Source organism: Schistocerca piceifrons, chromosome 2 (assembly GCF_021461385.2).
Source record: "Schistocerca piceifrons isolate TAMUIC-IGC-003096 chromosome 2, iqSchPice1.1, whole genome shotgun sequence".
Lineage (NCBI taxonomy): Eukaryota > Metazoa > Arthropoda > Insecta > Orthoptera > Acrididae > Schistocerca > Schistocerca piceifrons.
This window is the reverse complement of record NC_060139.1, coordinates 306,258,178-306,278,709: the sequence shown is the minus strand read 5'-3', so window position 1 is coordinate 306,278,709 and position 20,532 is coordinate 306,258,178. Positions and strand designations below refer to the sequence as shown.

At 40.9% G+C, this 20,532-nt stretch overlaps 1 protein-coding gene across 1 annotated transcript in view; it reads left to right on the top strand.

Moving 5' to 3' along the window:
- LOC124776778 (torsin-1A-like) overlaps positions 1–18,879 on the top strand; it is an 86,486-nt gene extending 67,607 nt beyond the window's left edge. Inside the window, exons 5-6 of the mRNA XM_047251916.1 lie at positions 8,942–9,089; positions 18,549–18,879. Of these exons, the coding sequence (XP_047107872.1) occupies positions 8,942–9,089; positions 18,549–18,678 (278 nt within the window). The 3' untranslated portion in view covers positions 18,679–18,879. The remainder of the gene's footprint in view (positions 1–8,941; positions 9,090–18,548) is intronic.
- The last annotated feature ends 1,653 nt before the right edge of the window (positions 18,880–20,532 follow it).

Genomic DNA, 20,532 nt, shown 5'->3' with positions numbered 1-20,532 from the left:
CCAACAATCAAGACTGTCGAATTTTAGGCCTCAAAATCAATTAGTCTTGTACAAAGTCTAATGTACATATTGTATTGTATTCTGCAAGTATGTAGCTGTAGATGTATTATGTTGAATATGTAAATAACTGTACTGTACTGAGATAGACATGAAATTAATAAGTCCAAGAGCAGATTCCCAAGTTTTTCAATAACTTGTATCTACTTGGCACATCTGAAAAAGAAGTACTGACTGTGTTTTCTTCCTTCTGATTAGGAAGTTTGACACTGTGGGGAATATAGATTTGCTGCAGCTGTTCCTAATGGTAGTCCACTTTGACAATGTACAGCTGAGGATCTTGATGCAGTAGAAGTCACTGGAGGTTTTATTTGTTGCTGAGGCTGCTTTTACATTGTGATCCTGTGTTGTGTGTTAGGAGGACTGGGTAAGCTTCCTCGTCTTCCCTCTGCCACTGAACCATCGCAACTTCAGTGTATGGCCTGCGAGTTACTAGATTCTTAACTTAAGTATATAGAACATTGAGCTCGGCAGAAGTTGTCTTTATATGTTTCTGCTTCTTGTATTCTGGGCATCTCTTATGTATTAAGTTATGATTCCCTTTACAATGAACACAAAGATAGGATTTGGATATAGCACTCATCTGCTGAGTGATTGTCGCCAAAATTTTTAGTTTTCTGAGAACAACGTTGACTACTAATTTGCTCAAGTTGTAGACAGCTGAAACATTGTCTAACCGTTGCTACATATGAATTGGATAGATTCCTATTCACTATAAAGTTGACACATTGAGTTGCAGACAGGCTCAACGAAAAGACAGTACACAAGAGCTTTTGGCAAAAGCCTTCTTCACAAAAGAAAAACACTCATTCACACAAACCTGAGCAGTGAGAGATAGTTGCCATGTGTGAGGTTGGCTTGCGTGTGTGGCTGTGTGAGTGTTTTATTTTCTGAAGATCAGTTTGGCCAAAAGCTCATGTTACAGTCTTTTCGTCGTGCCTGTCTGCAATTCAGTGTGTCATCTGTATGGTGAGTAGCAATCTATCCTTATAATAATATTTTTGATAATCCAACTGTCACTTTCCACTGCTTGTTGTTGCTACATGTAGTTGGACTTGATTCTTCATCCTGTATATGCCTATGTATTCCGGCAGGTTCTGGGAATCATTAGGTCAAAGCACAGGTTTTGTATTAGAAGGATGACCAAGAATTACCATTTGAAACATGCTTACTCATCCTTCTGATGCTGAGAACTTGTATTAGTGATTCTACGGCTTGTGTTAATTCATCATCATCATCAGATCAGATCAGACCAGTTACACTGTGCAGGGTTAATCTGTGAGTCAGAGTGGAGGTTAATAACTGTCAACTATTAAACAGCAGAAATTGCGTCAAGTTGCTTTCAGCTTGCATGGAAGTTAAGTCTATTCTAATCACATTTCTCCCTATAGATCTGATATCTGTTATGTTGCTTTGGCAGTCTGCTTTCACTTGAAACACAATTCTTCCCAATGCCATCAGATGCAAGTAGCCATCATTTCCAGCCATTCTCTCTACATGTCTGTGAAAAGGACCTGATGATTTGACTTTGTATCACTTACCCTTGTGTGCCTGTAAGTGCCCGTTTGTGTGTGTGCATGTGCATGTTGGGGACACTCAGCAATAGGATTATCAACATTTGATTGTACTTGGATTTCATATACAGAAATTGTGTGTCTGTTACTCTGTGACTAAATGAGCACTGCTGACCACAGGATGTGTTAAGGTCATTATTACATCAATTTTGGAGGACTTTTCATTAAGCAAAGCAGTATAACTGGTTTCTGGTTCCAGTGTTCCAAGTTATTGTAGTGCAGTACCTGTGGGGTCCCTTCATCAGTTTTATTCAGTAATTTCTTTGTTTTTGCATGCTGCTTGTCTTTCTTGTAGCTGTCTCAACAGATAAAGTTTCTATCGCTTGTGCCCTGACCCGCAGTGTCGGCAGGTTTGGCGTTGTTACAATCGGATTTGGCATGGTTAGTTTGAACGGGTGGCCGGATGCCCTTCCTGCCGCCACCCTTTCCCCCCTCCGGGACGGAATCAGCGTACCCCAGCTGTCTGCGTCTAGTGTAAATCACGAAATAGTGTGATCGTGTTTCAAATGTCTGCGAGTCGTGTAACTGAGGCGGAACGTGGGGACCAGCTTGATACTCACCTAGGGGGATGTGGCAAACCGCCTAAAACCACATCCAGGCTGGCCGGCACACCAGCCCTTGTCTTTAATCCGCCGGGCAGAATCGATCCGGGGCCTGCACGCCTACCCGAGTCCAGGAAGCAGCGCGTTAGCACTCTCGGCTAACCTGGCAGGTTTCAACAGATAAAGTTTGCTTTTCAATATACAGTTTGTGGCATAGAAATTCACATTCAAGGGCTCAGTCGCTTCATGGTTAATTCCCGCCAGGGGCCTCACAGTTCTTTTGTGAGTTCGTACGTGCTCACACGGGGCCCCAAGCTATTGCGGACATTCTTCCTTCCCGAACTGCATTTCTTTCCTTGTGCCCCTCCCTCCCCATCCTTGCTCCTTCCCTTCTGCCCCCTCCTTCCCCTCTCTCTTTAGGTGTTCTTCCTAATGCTGACCTGGTTTACTGTATTCCTTTAGGTTTTTGTTCCCTTTGCCTTTTCATCCTTCCATTTAGGTATTTTTGGTCCCCATTTGGGATTTGTCCACCACTTCCACTATTCTCTCCATAACGTGAGCCACTTGAAGAAAAACCCCTCTCTAGGATCTGTGGCATGGACTTCTCTTCCCCCTCCTTCCCCACTGTACCTCCCTCCACCCGCCTCCTACCCCGCTAGGTCACCAGCATGTGTAGCCACTCCAAGTGGTGGGGCTGTTATGTAACCATCTGGCTGAGCTGCCTGACAACAAGATATTGTATTTCTGATACCTGAGCTGTTACCTCCCCATTTATGCTTAGGAGTTCTGGAGCATTGGAACTCCTGGCAGTGGCTGCTGTGCCAGACAGCCCTTGCTGTAGCTGGGTGGTACATATGGGAAGAGTCCCTGATCGGAGTGGGTGGTATGAGGGTGGATGCATTGTGTATGAAACGTATTAAGCTCCAAAAAAACTGGTAGTTCTTACATGGCCATCTTTTTATTTGGTAATGGATCATTTAATATTGCTTCTTATGACCCTTCCCCTGCCTACACCCTGGGAAGAGAGCCAGGCTCACTGGCATGGTGTGCACTAGAACTGACAGGGACACCATCACCACCACCAAGCTGTTATTTTTTGTGTAAAATATCGAGGACAAGTTTTGTGGAGTCTTTCAGTAAGATGTGATTGGGGTTGCGGTTGATCAGAACTTCTTTTACCACCTTGTCTGCAGCCATTCTAGCTTGTGACTATCTTGGCGACATCCAAGTGTCTGTTACTCATTTTTCATAGTGACCTTATCCTTCAAACTAATGAGCAACACCCAGCCAAACTAGAATGACTGGGCAGTCATTTTGTTTGGCATGTTCAGAAAATTTGTGAGGACAGTCACATCGATACTGGTGCCTTTATTCTGGCATTTGAGAAGGTCAAGGTTATGTGTTATCAGTGTTATGTGAAGCCATATATCCCGCGACCACTGCAGTGTTTTCGGTGCTTGCATTGAGAGCATGTCTTCCCACTATGTGGCGGACCATCTATGCAGTGAAAGTAACACCCACTCCATGAAGGGAGTCCCTGTGTTCCGCTGCCCGTGTGTGTTAATCGTCACAATCATTACTCTCCACACTCACCAGATTCCCCAGTTTATAAGAAGATACAGGAGTATAAGTTCCTTATCATTTATCTTACACTGAGGCTTGTCAGAAATATGACCACCTTCACACCATGTTGATGACATCTAACGCCCTTTCCCTCTCCTCTGTCCTTCGTACCACAGACTTGCCCCCTGTCCCCAAAATTGAACAGTGAGAATCTCTTGTAAAATTTTTCAGTGAGGAAACTTCAAAAAATGTAAGCAACTCTCGCTCATCTAGAGTGTAACCTATTCTAAATGATTCAGTAACTAAGTTATATCTTCTTTTCTTGTGTAATACCCTTTCGTTATTTACGATAGCAAATGTATTCTTCCAGAAAGAAGAGTCAGTAGCTCAAAGAATTCATAGCATCCTAAACAAATTATTTACAGATTTGATTGTGAGATTTATCAGCCTGTGCGCATGCGCACTACCTACTTCTGGTAGACAGCTGGAATTGAAATTAAAAAAAAAAATGGAAATGAGTGTATGGCATTGTGAGCTGGGAGTCCCCCATTTGGGAAAGTTCAGCTGCCAAGGACAAGTACTTATTGCATTCAACGCCACTTTGGGCGACTTGAGTGTCGGAAATGGGGATGAAATGACGACGAGGGCAACACAACACCCAGTCCCTGAGTGGAAAAAATCTCCTGCCTAGCCGGGAATCGAAACCGGGTCCCTTGGCATGGCATTCTGACGCGAAGCTCGAAAAATCTGTAGTTACAAAATTTTCTGAAGATGTCAGTAGATTTTTCATCAGCTCATGTAGTTAAGAAAAAAAATTCCACTATGATGACTTCTTAAAAAGCTTCGAAGTTATAGATGCTGGATCTAGGAAAAGGAAATCATTATTCTCAGTTGTGAAGCTGAGAGAGTTATTTCCTGATGTTCTGAATGATTGTGAAAAAAAAAAACTGTAAAATTTGAGTTTTCAAGACACCAGTTTGGTGACTTTGGAATGGTTGAAGAAGAGAGAGATGCTACTGATGCTGCTTGGTATAAAATATCTGCTACATGTGGTACATCAGGCATTAAAGAAGTATCCATCACTAAGCAAGCTTATGCCTTCATTACTGATTATTCCTCATAGTAACACTGCCTGTAAATAGAGTTCTTAGTATTGTTAGGAAAAAAGTTCTGAATTTCGATCTAGTTTGAATACAGGAACCTTGAGTGCTTTGATCACCAGTAAAATGAACCATCTATCTTCAGGAAGAGCATGTTACCAAAATAAGCACAGCCATTGCCACCGCCATGCATGATCATTGTTGTCATGCTTGCAAGATCTTAATCAGCATCCATCCTCTGCTGTAGTTTCCTCCCTAGAACCTTCTGTTTCTTTGTCACATGTGTGGGATACATCCACACACTCCCATGTTGTCAGCAGTTGTCTTCTATTCCAGACCTTGCCCTTGCAGGTGGCCTTTGTACAGATTCATCAGTTCTTGCAGAACACCTCATGAGCCATTTTGTGATGGCATATGCATCAGCCTCCTAGCCCGCCGTGTTCTTTGTCTGGAAACAGCGGTCTGAAGTTCCCCCCTTACATTTTACCCCTTGTCATATAGAATCCTACAATGAACCTTTTACTGAATGGAACGTTCTCTCTCTCCCTCTCTCTCTTTCTCCTTGCCCCCGATTCAGCCCCTCACCCCTATTCCATCCGCAACCAGTTGCTTCAGTGCCTCAATACTCCACAATCTTCTCCAGCTGTTTAACTGTGTTTGGCACCAAGGCCTTTTCCTCTCTCATTCGAGAGACAGTATTGTGATCCTCTTCTTCAGCTCAGTAAGGATCCATTATCTCTTCATAGTTATCAGCCCATCAGTCTGACCAATGTTCCCTACAAGTTACTTGAACAGACGGTGTTTCTTCAGCTCAGTTGGGTCCTTAAATCTCAGCAGCTTTTATCTCCTTATTAGTGTGACTTTCAGGAGGGACAGTCTTTGATTGATCATCTGCTTCAATTGGAAACTGCAGTCCGGCAAACCTTTTCTTGCTTCTGCCGTCTCGTTGTGGTTTTCTTTGATCGTCGTAGGGCCTACAACACAGCTTGGTGCCATCACATCCTACTTATGCTCCATGAATGGCGTCTTTGGGACCCCCTCCCACGTTTTGCCAGTTCCTGTCCCACCGGTTGTTCAGAGTTCTGGTTGGCACTGCTCTCAGTTCTCTGCAGACCCAGGAGAATGTGTTCCACAGAGCTTCATATTAAGTGTCCTTTTTTTCTCCTTAGTGTTCATGACTTGTGGCCTCTGCCAAACTGTTGGTCACCACTGCTCTATATGTGGATGATTTCTGTATTTGGGCTAGCTCCCACTTGATGGCCTCAGCAGAACAACTGCTCCAGGGTGCCATCTGACACACTTCTGCATCGACACTCTTATCTGGTTTACAATTCTCTTTCATTAAGTCGAGGGCAGTGCATTTCTGCCTCCATACTACAGTCCATCCTGATCTAGAGCTCTACCTTGATGCCCAACACCTGACCGTGGTCTCTTCAGTTCCATTTCCTTTTTGACTGCAAGCTTACTTGTTTGCCTCATATCCACCTTTTGAAGGTTGGCTGTTTTGATAAAACTCCATGTCCTTTGCTTCCATGCCTACACCTCTTGGGGTGTAAATCGTTAGACCCTTCTCTGCCTTTATCAGGCTTTACTTCTTCTCGTCTGAATTATGGTTGTTAAGTTTATGGATCAGCTGCTGTTTCCAACACTGCTCCTTTTGGACCCCGTTCACCATTGTCGTATCTTTATAGCCACAAGTTCCTTTTGCTCTAGCACCGTCAATAGCCTTTTGGTTTACGCTGGGATCCCTCCATTTTCAGTTTGGTGGTACTATCTCCTGGCTTCCTATGCCTTGACTATCCACTCTTCCCCTGCTCACCCCTCCTATTCTATTCTGTTTGCGGCTTCAGGACATCACCCACCTCCTGACCCCCCCCCACCCCTCCACCCCCCACCCACCCCTCAGGTGGGTTTTTTTCTTGGACTCCACCATGTTTCTCACCACCATGAAATTTCCATCTCCCCTCCTTGTCCTCTTGCCCACATTCTCTCCCTAGCAACCTACCCCCCCCCCCCCTTTCCCCTCAACTTGGCTGGTTCTTTGGCACTGGATTTGGATGGATCTCTTCCGGGATCTGAAAGCCTCCATCACTCCAATGGTTTTTCGTTGTTTATTACACCCACTCTTATGGGAGTTTCAGGATGCCACTGGTTTTTATGGCGATGGCTCTAAATCCGCCGAACATATGGGATATACCCTCTTGTCTTCTGTTGGCACAGAACACCATCACTTGCCTGCCATGTGTGGGATGTTTACTGCAGAATTTATGGCCGTCTGTCGGGTCCTCTGCTTTATTGAACAGTCCTCCCTCACCCGAGTTCTGTTATGTACAGACTCAATAATGGCGTTTCGGCTCTCACTCTGTGTTTTTCCCACAAACGCTTGGTCTTTGCCATCCACGACCTTCTCGCTAATCTCGGCAATGCTGCTTGGTCAGTTTATTTTCTTTGGGTTCCCAGCCACATGGGTATCCTGGGTAATGAACTTGCCAATCATCTGGCTGGAGGCCGGCCACCTAGGGGCAGATTTGCAGATTTTCATCTAATCCCTTTTTGCCCAATTGTGGGCCAACTCTTGGAGGGGGGGGGGGGGGGGGGGGGCTACCTTTTCTGTCTAATAAACTTTGTGCAATCGAGGAGACTTCCACCACGCGACGTTCTTCCCTCTGCCTCTCTCAGTGGGAATCTACCATCTTCTGCCATCTTTGTATCGGCAATACTAAGTTGACCCATGGGTTTTTTACTCCGCAGTGAGCTTCCTCCCCTTTGTAGTTGCAGTGTCACTCTCATAGTGTTCCACATTTTGCTGGACTACTCCTGTCTTTTGGGTCGTTGCACTAAATACACCTTCCTGGTTGTTAGTGGGTGACCCTTGCATGGTTATGTCTGTCTTCAGTTTTCTTCGCAAAAATTGTTTGTCCTTCCAGTTTTAAGTACGGAATTTTCCTCCCGAATTGGTGTCCCTTGGTTAGCATTGGCACTGGATATGGAGACCTTGGCCTTGCCTACACACTGGCCCGTTTCTCCCACCATTTTTCCTTATGTTTTGTCTGGTCTTTTGAGCAATTTTGTTTCCTCTTTTCTTGTGTCTCATTCCCCTGGTGTTGTCCCTGTTTTGTTATGATCATGCTATGGTGTGGAGATCTGGAAGGGATCAGTGACTATGGTGGTGCCCCAACGTGTGTAGCATTTCTGGGGTGCCCCTGCTCCCCTCTCCCTCATGTTGTCTACTCTTCCTGCTTCCCCAACATTCCTTTCACCTCTTTGTTTTCCTGTTTTCTCTTCCACTTGACTGGACTCTGCTGTTCATGTTGTTCCTTCCTTGGTTTTTGCCACCTTATCTCAGGGGACTGATGACCTCGCAGTTTGGTCCCCTCCCCCAATCAATCAACCAACCAACCAAAAATTCTGGTTAATTAGAGTACAGATTCACTTGTATTTGTGTACAATGTTGCCTATCCACTGCCCATAATTTGAATTTTGACTATTTGTGGGAAACACCATAAAAACACTACTGCACTGTGCAATAAGTGTTAAAATTTGAAAATTTATTTCACAAAAAGAGAAAATATGGATTGATGAGAGGTTCTATTTCTATTTTACCTTGGTAGGTCAGAGATCAATAAATGAAGATTTTAAATAAAGTAAGGGAAAATGGAAGTCTTTGGAAGAGAATCAAAAGAGTCCAGTTGACAGAGCTTGGTACTGAGAACACATGACATCTTGTGCAACATGTACCACAACTGCAAGTATGTTCAGCAACATCATACTAATGCAAACATTTCCAAACTTTGGAGAGAAAAACTAGTTGTGTGAAGCAACATCCAGTTCTGACTTTGTTGAGACACAGCTGCTCAAGAAACTACTTACCAGCATTTTCTCTCTACTGTATTTCATGTTGCTTTTTATGAAGAAATGTTCAGTTCAAACAACTGGCTAATACTGAGATACTGTATGTTATTAGTAACCCTAGGAAGGTAAGTATAATGTTTGATGTGCTAAAGCATAGTTAAGAGTTTTGATTTTGGTATCTTTTGTATAGTTTGAATCTTTCCTAAATTAAATGAGGATATATCACTCATTGTTAAATGTGTTTTTCTTTTAGGAGGCCTTCAGAAAAGCGACGTGGTAAGCCGTTGTGTTATTGATCACTACATTCCTTTCCTACCACTGGAGGTGCAACATGTGAAAAACTGCATTAAAGATGCATTTCATAGAAAAGGTGCTCAGCAAGTTTCAGATGATGACATTCAGTAAGTCCGATGTGGTATTTAAAGAAAGATATCTGTGAACCTTCATCACTGTTTGGTTGACAACTTGTATGATAATATCAGCAGCTTTTTAGATGTCAGTGTGTGAGAATATTACTTTAAATGATTAATGGAAAATCTCATATAAAGATATGAAACAAATACTAACAAAGAGATAGAGGGGCTGGCCAGTACTTAGCTCAGTACAGCCGATAGATACACAAAACAGAACAGAAAATTTACGCTTCTAACTTTGAGAACTTTGTTCCTTCATCAGGGAGGAGAGAGGGAAAAGAAAGGGAAGAAGGGAAAGTGGATTCAGGATCCTTGCTACCCTCCCTGTTTTCCTTTCCCTGTTGCTTCATAACCTGGGATGTGAGTAACTGAATCCACTTTCCCTTCTTCCCTTTCTTTCCCCTCTCTCCTCCCTGATGAAGGAACAAAGTTCTGAAAGTTAGGAATGTAAATTTTCTGTTCTGTTTTGTGTATCTATCGGCTGTACTGAGCTGAGGTAAGTACTGGCCAGCCCCTCTCTCTCTTTGTTAGAATATTACTTTATCGGACATGTATCTGTTTACAGCAAGGGTGCAGAAACTGGTTGTAAGAGAGGATCAACAGTTGTGAATGTTAAAGGGTTATTAAACTTTGTCAATGATGGCCTTGCTAATTTGTTTCTTTGCATTTTACTTAAACTGACATAGGTAAATCAAAGGAAATAAATGTAAAGCTGAATCGTTTTCTTCATGGGGTACCACAACCATATATTTGTTGAATATATGGCTGTAATGTTTCCACCTTGCTTGCTGCTTATTCACCTTATTGAAACTTGAACAATTGGATAGTTTTGGCATTAAAGACATTTTTCGAGTGCAATCTACAAAAAACAGAACAAAGATAGACCAATTTTATGTTTGGCTTACTGACAGACAAAAACATTTTACGAAGGACAGACCAAAAAATTCAATACTTACAGGTGTCAACATGTAGTAATACACTGAAAAAAAAAAAAGGTATAGGCATGTGTATTCAAATACAGAGATATGTAAACAGGCAGAATATGGCGCTGCAGTCTGCAATGCCTATATAAGACAAGTGACTGACGACTGACGCAGTTGTTAGAGTGGTTACTGCTGTTACGATGACAGGTTATCAAGATTTAAGTGAGTTTGAACGTGATGTTACAGTCAGTGCATGAGCGATGGGACACAGCATCTCCGAAGTAGTGAAGAAGTGGGGATTTTCCTGTACGACCATTTAACAAGTGTACCGTGAATATCAGGAATCCGGTAAAACATCATATCTCCGTGGCCGTAAAAAGATCCTGCAAGAACGGGACCAACAACAACTGAAGAGAATCGTTCAATGTGACAGAAGTGTAACCCTTCCCCAGATTGCTGTAGACTTCAAGGCTGGGCCGTCAACAAGTGTCAGTGTGTGAACATTCAACAATACATCATCAATATGAGCTTTTGGAGGTGAAGGCCCACTTGTGTACCCTTGATGACTGCATGACACAAAGTTTTACACCCACCTGGGCCCGTCAACACCCACATTGCACTGTTTATGGCTGGAGACATGTTGCCTGGTCAGACGAGTCTCGTTTCAAATTGTATCAAGTGGATGGATGTGTACAAGTATGGAGACAACCTCATGAATCCATGGATCCTGCATGTCGGCAGGGGACTGTTCAGGCTGGTGGAGGCTCTGTAATGGTATGGGGTCTGTGCAGTTGGAGTGATATGGGACTCCTGATATGTCTAGATACGACTCTGACAGGTGACACATACGTAAGCATCGTGTCTGATCACCTGCACCCATTCATGTCTATTGTGTATTCCGACATACTTCGGCAATTCCAGCAGGACAACGTGACACCCCACACATCCAGAATTGCTACAGAGTGGCTCCAGGAACACTCTTCTGAGTTTAAACACTTCCGCTGGCTACCAAACTCCCCAGACATGAACATTATTGGGCACATCTGGGATGCCTTGCAACGTGCTATTCAGAAGAGATCTCCAACTCGTCGTACTCTTACAGATTTATGAACAGCCCTGAAGGATTCTTGGTGTTAATTCCCTCCAGCACTACTTCAGACATTAGTCGAGTCCATGCCATATCATGTTGTGGCACTTCTGTGTGCTCGTAGGGGCCCTACTGGTGGCCCTACACGATATTAGGCAGATGTACCAGTTTCTGTGGCTCTCCTGTGTATTACCAGATTATTAAGCAGTGGACGTAACAATTCCGAGAACAAGGACATATGTTGCTGACATCAAAATTAACAATGGAAGTCTACTGAGTTGGTTAAAAAATGCCCTACAGTGAAGGGATAATCTGTATTGGAGCTGAGGTCCTCTTATGTTAAAAACGCTTCCATTATCTTATGCTCACGTCCCATCTGGCAGAATTATATTTTTGAATATTTTATGCCAAAGATGCAATAAAAAATTCCTTTCTCCTTTTCCTAAATTTCACCCCACTCTGCAGGCGCATTTGCTGCTTTGGAATGCTGTTTCTACTGGATATTTTTGATACACTTTTGTCCTTTTAATATGCCTATAATAACACAGATGAGGTATGTATATTTCTCTGATATATCTCTTGATGTATAGTCACACTGATTTAAGTAGCTGTATCGGTTTCCCTTGTAGACAGAACTGACAGTCAGTGTCTAACAATGAAAGGGAGCATGTGCAGTACTTAAAATGTGGCATTAGTTTTGAGGATGATTGTTACCACATTCAGGAAACTTTCTGTTTTTAATTTTGATGTTCCCATGTTATGTGCTCGCTCTTGGAACTGTTATATGAGCTCTTTAACAACTGTATATCACAACATTTTGGCACCTGCAAGTACAAAAATTTTTAAGTTGTTCTTTGGAAAATGTTTTTTGTATGTCAGTGAGCCAAGCATATACTTGCTGTATCTTTGTTATATTTGTAGACTGAACTTTGTCTTTCAGCAAATGTGTTTATGAGAATGGTATTCTTAGAGTTTGTCACTACATCAGCAATAAAAAAAAAGATGTTTGTCACAATCATATAATGGTTTTGATGCTTGATTTAATTATTGATTATCATTGATAACAGTGAAGGTGTAAAGAGTTCAGAGTACTACAAGAGAGGGTGAGGAGTTAACAAGATGTGAGACTGCATTGGTAGCTTGGGAATAAATAAACACAAATCTTTATACTGACCTCAGTCTTGGTGACATGACAAATTGCTTTGTGGAGTGGTTGGACAGTGACAGTTTGTTTGTCATCAACTGATAGCATTAAAATGTGCTGTCCATCTTGATACAAAATGTCTGAAATAATAAAGGGGGTGCTTCACAGGTATTTTAAACGTACTTAGAAAATTTTTTAATTAATTAAATTTAAAAGTGCTAAGTGACAGGATTTACTCTACTGTAAGACAACATGTTTGGTCAAATTTATGATTGGTATAGCGTATTTTGAATGTAGCTTTCAAGAATGTAGCTTCCAACATGACTGTTTTCAGATAAACATCACAATTTGACACATTATTCCACATAGTATTATTGTGTGCTAAGTGTGTTTTGTATTTACTGACATGTTGGTGTTTCCTAAAGAGGAAGCTGGCCAAGATGCTCTTGTTGACAACAAATGAGGGCTGGCAATGTGCTGTCTACTCATCCAGTTTGTTGCTTGAAGTTAGGTGCTGGAACTGCAAACTAAAAGCTGGGAACTTTCACATTAGCGATCTTGGTATGATGCTGGGAATTCAGTTTATCTGTTGAAAATCAAATAGAGAAATTCTGTTGATTCTGACAATGTCATCTGCTCCCTTGCTATCAGAGCCAGTTTAGAGGCTTTAGTCTAGGCCATCCACCCAGGGGACATATGCCTGCATCAGATGCAAGTGATTGGGGAAGTACTCTCTGACTGCTCCTGGTGCCAGTATTTGTACTCTTCAGTGTTAATCACTGACAAATGCAACAACCAGTCTGAAACATATACTGCGGATGAAATTTTCTTGGCTTCTGTCCAAGTGGCTGTGTTGAAATTCCATGATGTTTTGATGAGTGTCCCTCTTCTGATGAAGACTTCCCTGTGCCATTCATCTGTGCTTACATAAGTTCACTACCTGACAAAAAATGACGTACCCAACAGACTTGGTCGAATTTCACTTAACTTTGCACAGCAACACACGATTGAGAATTATATAAACATTTAGGGTTCCAATATGACAGGTAGTCAAGTGAAAATGAGACAGATGGAAGAAAGTGAGTTAACAGTTTACTCACTGTTTATTATTTCATTTTAATCACCACAGCTGTTAATACATGTATCCCACTGTTAGCCAGGATGGTCATTGTCTTCATGGAAAAATGTTTGCAGTTGCTTACGGAACTATAGTTGTACAAGGCGTACACCTTTACATCCTAAGCAAACTGATGATTTACTTTCTTCCTGGCTCCAAAAATATGTAAAATGCATGGGGAGAGATAACGACTCTTTCAAGGATGTGAAATGACTTCCCAACTAAACTTCTGCAGCATACTCAAAACAATCTTGACAACATGTGGGGAGGCTGGGAAGCCCTTTCCTCCATACAGTCCTGATCCCCACCATATAGATGGTCTGGTGTCGCACCCTTCTACTTCTATTCCTCATATGAATGTGTCAAATGTACCAGTGGTACATGTGTTCAACCTCCACTGTATATTGACTTGAACACTGTCATGATCAGTGGACCAATGAAAATTGAACATTAAACATTGTGTTGATTGAGTATTTGCCTGCTTGGTAGGTACCTTCATAATTGTAACTGAGAAACACAAAATTGTAACATTTTGCAGTATTAATTTATGAGCACTTTATGGAGTTTGAAAGAGCCCGTATCGTGAATCTCCATTTGGCCGGCTGGTCAAATTGTGCAATATCGATATTTGTGCAGCATTAAGATGTGACAGCAGCCCAGTATTGGACCTCATGGGATCATGAAAGAAGGCATATTCATCTTCAAGGATCTGATCTACCAAAAGGGAGGGTTACCATATTGTGCACCTAGCGCATTCTGATCCCTTCACATCTGCACCTGCCACAAGAAACCTAGTAACAGAAATTTTGCATCATTCTGTGTCATCCTACTCCACTGGTCAGAGACTACCAAGAGCTGGCCTAGGGAATTACTGTTCCATGCATAGGCTGCCATTAACATCACAAGACAAACAGCTGCATTTGGAGTGGTGCTGTGACCAGGAAGGATGCAGTGCTGATGAATGGCATTGCATTGTGTTCTGTGATGAATTGTGGTTCTGCAATACCCCGAGTGACCATCACGTGTGAGTATGGTGGCGATTTGTGGAGAGGTCCCTTTCTTCTAATGTTTTCGAGAGGCACAGTGTTGTTACTCCTTGCATCATTGTATGGGGAACCATCAAGTATGACTACAGGTCACAAGTGGTACTGATTGTAGGAACTCTGACAGCACAGTGGTACCTCAAGGACATCCTGCACCCTCATTTAATACCTCTCATTTGGCAGTATCTTGCTGCAATTTTTCTACAGGACAGTGCTTGTTCACACCTGGCATATGTCTCTATGAACTATCTGTGTGATGTTGAGATACCAACAGTTGTCTGCTAGCTTTCCTCAGGAGAGGAGCTTTGTGACACCCTACCCAATTGGAACAGAACACATCCAGGCCCCAGGGCAGTGGTTCCCAACCACTGAATACAGTAACATATTAGCACCATCCTCTCCCCCCCCCCCACCCTCCCCCCCCACCCCACCCCACCTCACCCCTCCTCCTCACCAACATTTATATGCGCTCGAGGCTAACTAAATTTTAGAACGAGAAATAATTTTTCTGTAAGCATCGATTCAACACGTGCCCTGCAGAAATACTGAGCCATGCTGCCTCCATAGTCATCCACAACTGAGAAAGGGTTGCCGGTGCAGGATTTTGTGCATTCTCGATTGTGTCCCATGAATGTTCGATGGGATTCATGTCGGGTGATGTGGGTGGCCAGATCATTCATTCAAATTGTCCAGAATGTTCTTCACACCAATCGCAAACATTTGTGATGGCCCAATGAAATGGTGCATTGTGATCATAAAAAATCCATTCATGTTTTGGAACCTGAAGTCCACGAATGGCTACAAATGTTTTCCAAGTACCCGAACATAACCATTTCCAGTTAGATCATCAGTTCAGTTGGACCAGAGGATCCATTCCGTCCCATCTAAACAAGCCCACAGCATTGTGGAACTACCACCAGCTTGTACATGCCTCGTTGAAAACTTGGGTCCATGGCTTCGTGGGGCCTTGCACCACACTCAAACCATACCATCAGCTCTCACCAACTAGCACTGGGACTCAGCTGACCAGAGCAAGATTTTCCTATCATCTATGGTCCAACCGACGTCATGAGTCCAGGAGAGGCACTGCAGGCGATGTTGTGCTGTTAGGAAAGGCACTCGCATCAGTCATCTGCTATCACAGCCCATTATGTCAAATTTTTCTGCACTGTGCTAATGGATATGTTCATTGTATGTAGCACTGACAGCTCTATGCAAACACCTCTGCTCTTGGTCATTAAGTGATGGTCTTCAGTCACTGCTGCATTGTTCATGGTGGGTGGTAATGCCTGGTATTCTCAGCACACACTTGACACTGCAGATATCAGAATATTGAATTCCCTAATGATTTTTGAAATGGAGTGGGCCTTCCGTCTAGCTCCAAGTACCATTCTGCATCCAAAATCTGTTAATTCCCCTCATGTAGCCATAATGACAACTCCGCCAATCCTCTGTCCTTTTATATGTGGTATACATGATATTAGTGCCATCTGTATATGTGATATGTGCATATCACTATCCAATAACTTTTATCACATCACTGTATGTAACAGTTTCGCTGTCAGAAATGCATGGTACAAAGAATGTGTGTACTGTGTGGATCACGTGAGGAAGATGTTGTTCATACATTCTTTTCACAAGCTGTTGCCTTCCATCACATTATGTCACTCGTTAACACTAGTATCTGAAAAAAATAGTTATTGGTAACTTATGTAATCAATATTACTGTCTTACAGAATAATGATAATAGTAATGATCTTTTAAAAACAATGTAGTTTCATTACCAAAATGCTGCCATGTTCTTTGTAAAGTTGACTTGATACTGTAATCACCAAAATGACATCACATACACTCTCAACATTTCCTCCGCCCCTTGCTGTTTTGGATTGTGCTTCTGGTGGCAGATCTTCATGAGAAGTATCCCTTGTTTGCAACCAAAAGTTTTTTAACCTCTGAAATCACTCTCAGAGTCAGTAATCAGTGGCCAGCAGCACATGCGTCCAACCCCCACTGTATATTAACTTAAACACTGTCATGACCAGTGAGCCAGTGGCAATTGAACATTGTTTGTGTTGATTGATTATTCCCCTGCTTGGTAGGTAACTTTGTAATTATAAATGATCAGCACAAAATTGTGATGCTTTGCAGTATTAATTTATTTTGTTAACCAGTTTTTGTTTGTTTGTAAAGCCCCCAATAGATATTATTTGGCCATTTTCATCCTTTAAATTATGTGTCAGTTGCAGACCTCCACAGGACATTAGTCAAATGTTGGTTGCTCATCATTTCATCTGGTTTTAGCCATAATCATCTGCCAGAAATACAGTGACACAGCTGTTGAATAACTCCCAACTGTGTGAGTGCAAAGCGTAATATCCTAAAATCTTGTGTAGGCTTGTTATATCACGAATTCTGCTTCAAAATGCGAGTCACCTTAACTGTTAATCTCAAGTATTTCCAAAACTGTTTAAGATATCATAATTGTGTTTACATCCAGGTGCATTGTAAAAATGTTCTCAGTAAATGAAGTAAACTATGGCAGTATTAAATAAGGTTATAGTGAAATCACCTTTCTTTTCTCAAAGGACCGTTTTGTAATTTCCACTGCTAGTATTAGTGGTCTAAAACCGATTCATTTAACAACATTAACATATTGCCCTCTGGAATTTGATGGACAGCTTTAAAGAAATTACAGTGCCTAAAATTTAATTTTTCTCTGTTTTGAATGTCAGGACTGATTGCTGTTTCATCAAGAAGTTTATGATGTAATGTGGAACTAATTTCTCACATTGTTAATGATTTCTTTGTATTGGTGTCTACAGCCTATACAAAATTCTTAAGTGGCACAAATCTCCTTTATTTGGCTTCAAGTATTGGGCAGAAGTGTGTGTGTGTGTGTGTGTGTGTGTGTGTGTGTGTGTGTGTGTGTGTGTGTGTCACACAGTTAACTGATTTATGCCTCCATTAACAGTTTCAATTTATCAGTACATACAGATAAATTCAGAAAAAAAATGCATGCGAAGTTCAAATTACAGTTGTAGCTGTACAGTCATTATTTGAACGCTGCTTTGCCAACATCTGTGTGTAAGTAGTAGAGTACAGAAATGTACTGTTTACTGCTAATTGAATTTCAAAATGTGTAAAGGTAGCTGATACAATTGTGGATGTAATACAGATGTAATTTGGAATTTTAAGTGGATTTTTCAATATTATATCTACACATTGATGACTTGAAAATTACCATAGAGGCTGAAATCAGCTGATTGTGTGAGGTGTTTAGGTTTTTTTCTAGTAATAAACAGACGTTGCTTCAATTTTTGAAACAGAGGAATCATACACTACTTATTTAATTTTGGAGAGTAAGATGATGTCGCATTCATGTCCCTTTCAGATCTACAGTACCAGCAGCAGATGTGAGAACAGTTCTGTAACTCATGCTGATACGAGAAGAGACTACACATCATTTACTGAGGACTTCCCAACAGTTCATCTGTGTGAAATCAGAATTACATTCTTAAATAGTTTCAAGAATATCTGAGGTTAATGGTTGAGGAAACACACCGTTTATGTTAGTGGGTTTCTAATTTACACTGCTACTTCCAGACTGAATAGTAGCAGATTAGAAATTGTGGCTGTATGTTTGAAATATTAATTTCATTGAAACTATTAAATTGAAAATGGTTATTTTGGTGGATGTGGAATACCTTCTACATCGCAGAACATCGTGAAAGTATTTCGTATTTAATATTTTCAGAACTGTTGCAATTTGGAACTTTTTGATGTGTGAAACAGACAGCTGGTGTCAAATGCTCAGTCAAACAGTGTGTTACACACTGTGAATTGGTGTAAAAACATGCAGCTCAGATGTAAAATGCAAAATAAATTAATTGCACATGTACCTGATATTTTTCATGCAATTGTAGTTCATTGTGTCTCATAGAACAAATTTAAATTCTTGATAGTAGACTAAGGTAAAATTTAAACCCTATTCTCTCTCAGTATTTCGTATTGTACTTTAGCATAATTTCTGCCTGATATTGACTATGGTGATTTGTTTTATTCTAGTCTATTCCATTCCATTGTGTTTGGAGGCATTGTTTTTAAAGTTAATTTACGTATTTTCCTTTTTGCAGAGAAGTCCTGCAGGATGTGACTTTTGGCCCAGAGAAAATGAAGTTGTTTTCAAAATCTGGTTGTAAAAGAATAGTGCAAAAGGTATCAGTTGTTTTAGAGAAGAAGAGACGGAAGTATGGAGACCTGTAACAGGAACGATGCCAATTTTTTAGAAGTATTTTGTTGTGAACTATTGTCTATATATTGCAAGACTTGCTTATTAATTGTTTATAATTTAACATAATTATTGAGACATGTTAATTGAACAAAAAGTCTATGAACTTTGATATTCTATTTTTTCTGTTAAAATAAATTTCACAAAAACATGCTTTCAGCATGTTAATAGTTAAAGATGTATTTTTAATATTACCTTGAATTATACTTTCGTGAGTTTGCAGTTTCAGGTGAGTATTATTTCTAAACTCATTCCCTGCTGTATTTCTGTAAAAATGTGAGTCAAATACGAATGTTATTTGAGACAGAAAAGTGTATCCATTTATCACAGTGCCGGCTTAATTTCATGCAGGTACTGTAGCACTAACTAACTGCAGGAACCATATCCATCAATTCATACTCACATCTTTGTAACTGTATTATTTCATTTCCATTTTTATTTCATTAGTTTAAGCATTAGCAGATGCTATGAGCTTTTATTTTTGAATCATCATTTGGCCAACATGATAACATAACTCAAGACAATAAAACTACATGTCCTAGTTGATGTGTATTGGATACATTCGCATTGTGAGACACAGCTGCTATGTAATGACAAATAATTAAATATTGCCCCATGTTATTTGCGGCGCCCTTCCCAAATGTTAACCCACTGAGGTTGCCATGACATAATGTGTCAAGACTGTCAGCTTGTAGAGGTCACCGCTATCTCAATTTGACCTCAGGTTGTGCAGAGCCAGTTTGCTGGTCACCCTAAGTTTTTTTTTAAAGTTGCCCAAACAGGCTGGATAAGAGTTTCTACCTTCGTTACATCTTACATGAACAGAACACAGTACATGCACCTGTAAGTTTAATTATCTTTTTTAGACTGACTGTGCATGAAATGAAATTTTTACAAAATATACTTACAATTACCTCCCAAATATTTGGCACTGTATTTATGACATTTGTGGGGAAAAATAAGGTAAGTAATCACTATTCCAGGCTTTTATCATCGTTTAGTTTATTGCCAAGTGGAACTGAGAGTTTCCTGCCAATTTGGGCATTTTGTAGTACAGGCTCTCTCAAAACTGAGAGGCAGAATGTAGGGCCATATTTTGCGTCTGACTCATTATTCCATTGTTGAATACCGGGTACAGGTGGAAGAAATAATGAGAAAGTTAAGTTTTATCCTACTGTCATTCACTTTTAGGAAAAAGGAATATTTTGTAGCTGAATGCTTTCACTTCATCCTTTCTGGTGAATTCAACAAGACACAACACTGATAATTTTGAAGTTTGGATATCATAAATTTGAACGGATAATTGTGTAGGATTCTGTTTTGACATTGCTACTGCGAGGATTGGATATAAAATGAGGTTGAAGCCATTTTAATGAATTATTAACAATTTCTCACTCATAGCTGATTTATTTGAATAGTAAAGAATCACAAAAGCTGTGATTTTTTTTTTTTTTTTTTTTTTTTTTTTCTGTGGGCTCTGGTACAAAAGAGTTTTTCCATCACTGTTCCAAATAAAGGGATCTGAGGATACAGTGAAAATTATGAAATCTATTTGTATCTGTATGGTTTCTTGAAAATAACTGTCTTATCGGCACACAGGTTATGTTACATAACTTGCTTAAATAAAAGTGTAGTGTACATATTTTATAATGTTCTAGGCGCTACAGTGTGGAATCGAGCGACCACTACGGTTGCAGGTTTGAATCCTGCCTCGTGCATGGATGTGTGTGATGTCCTTAGGTTAGTTAGGTTTAAATAGTTCTAAGTTCTAGGCAACTGATGACCTCAGAAGTTATGTCACCTAGTGCTCAGAGACATTTTTTGTTGTA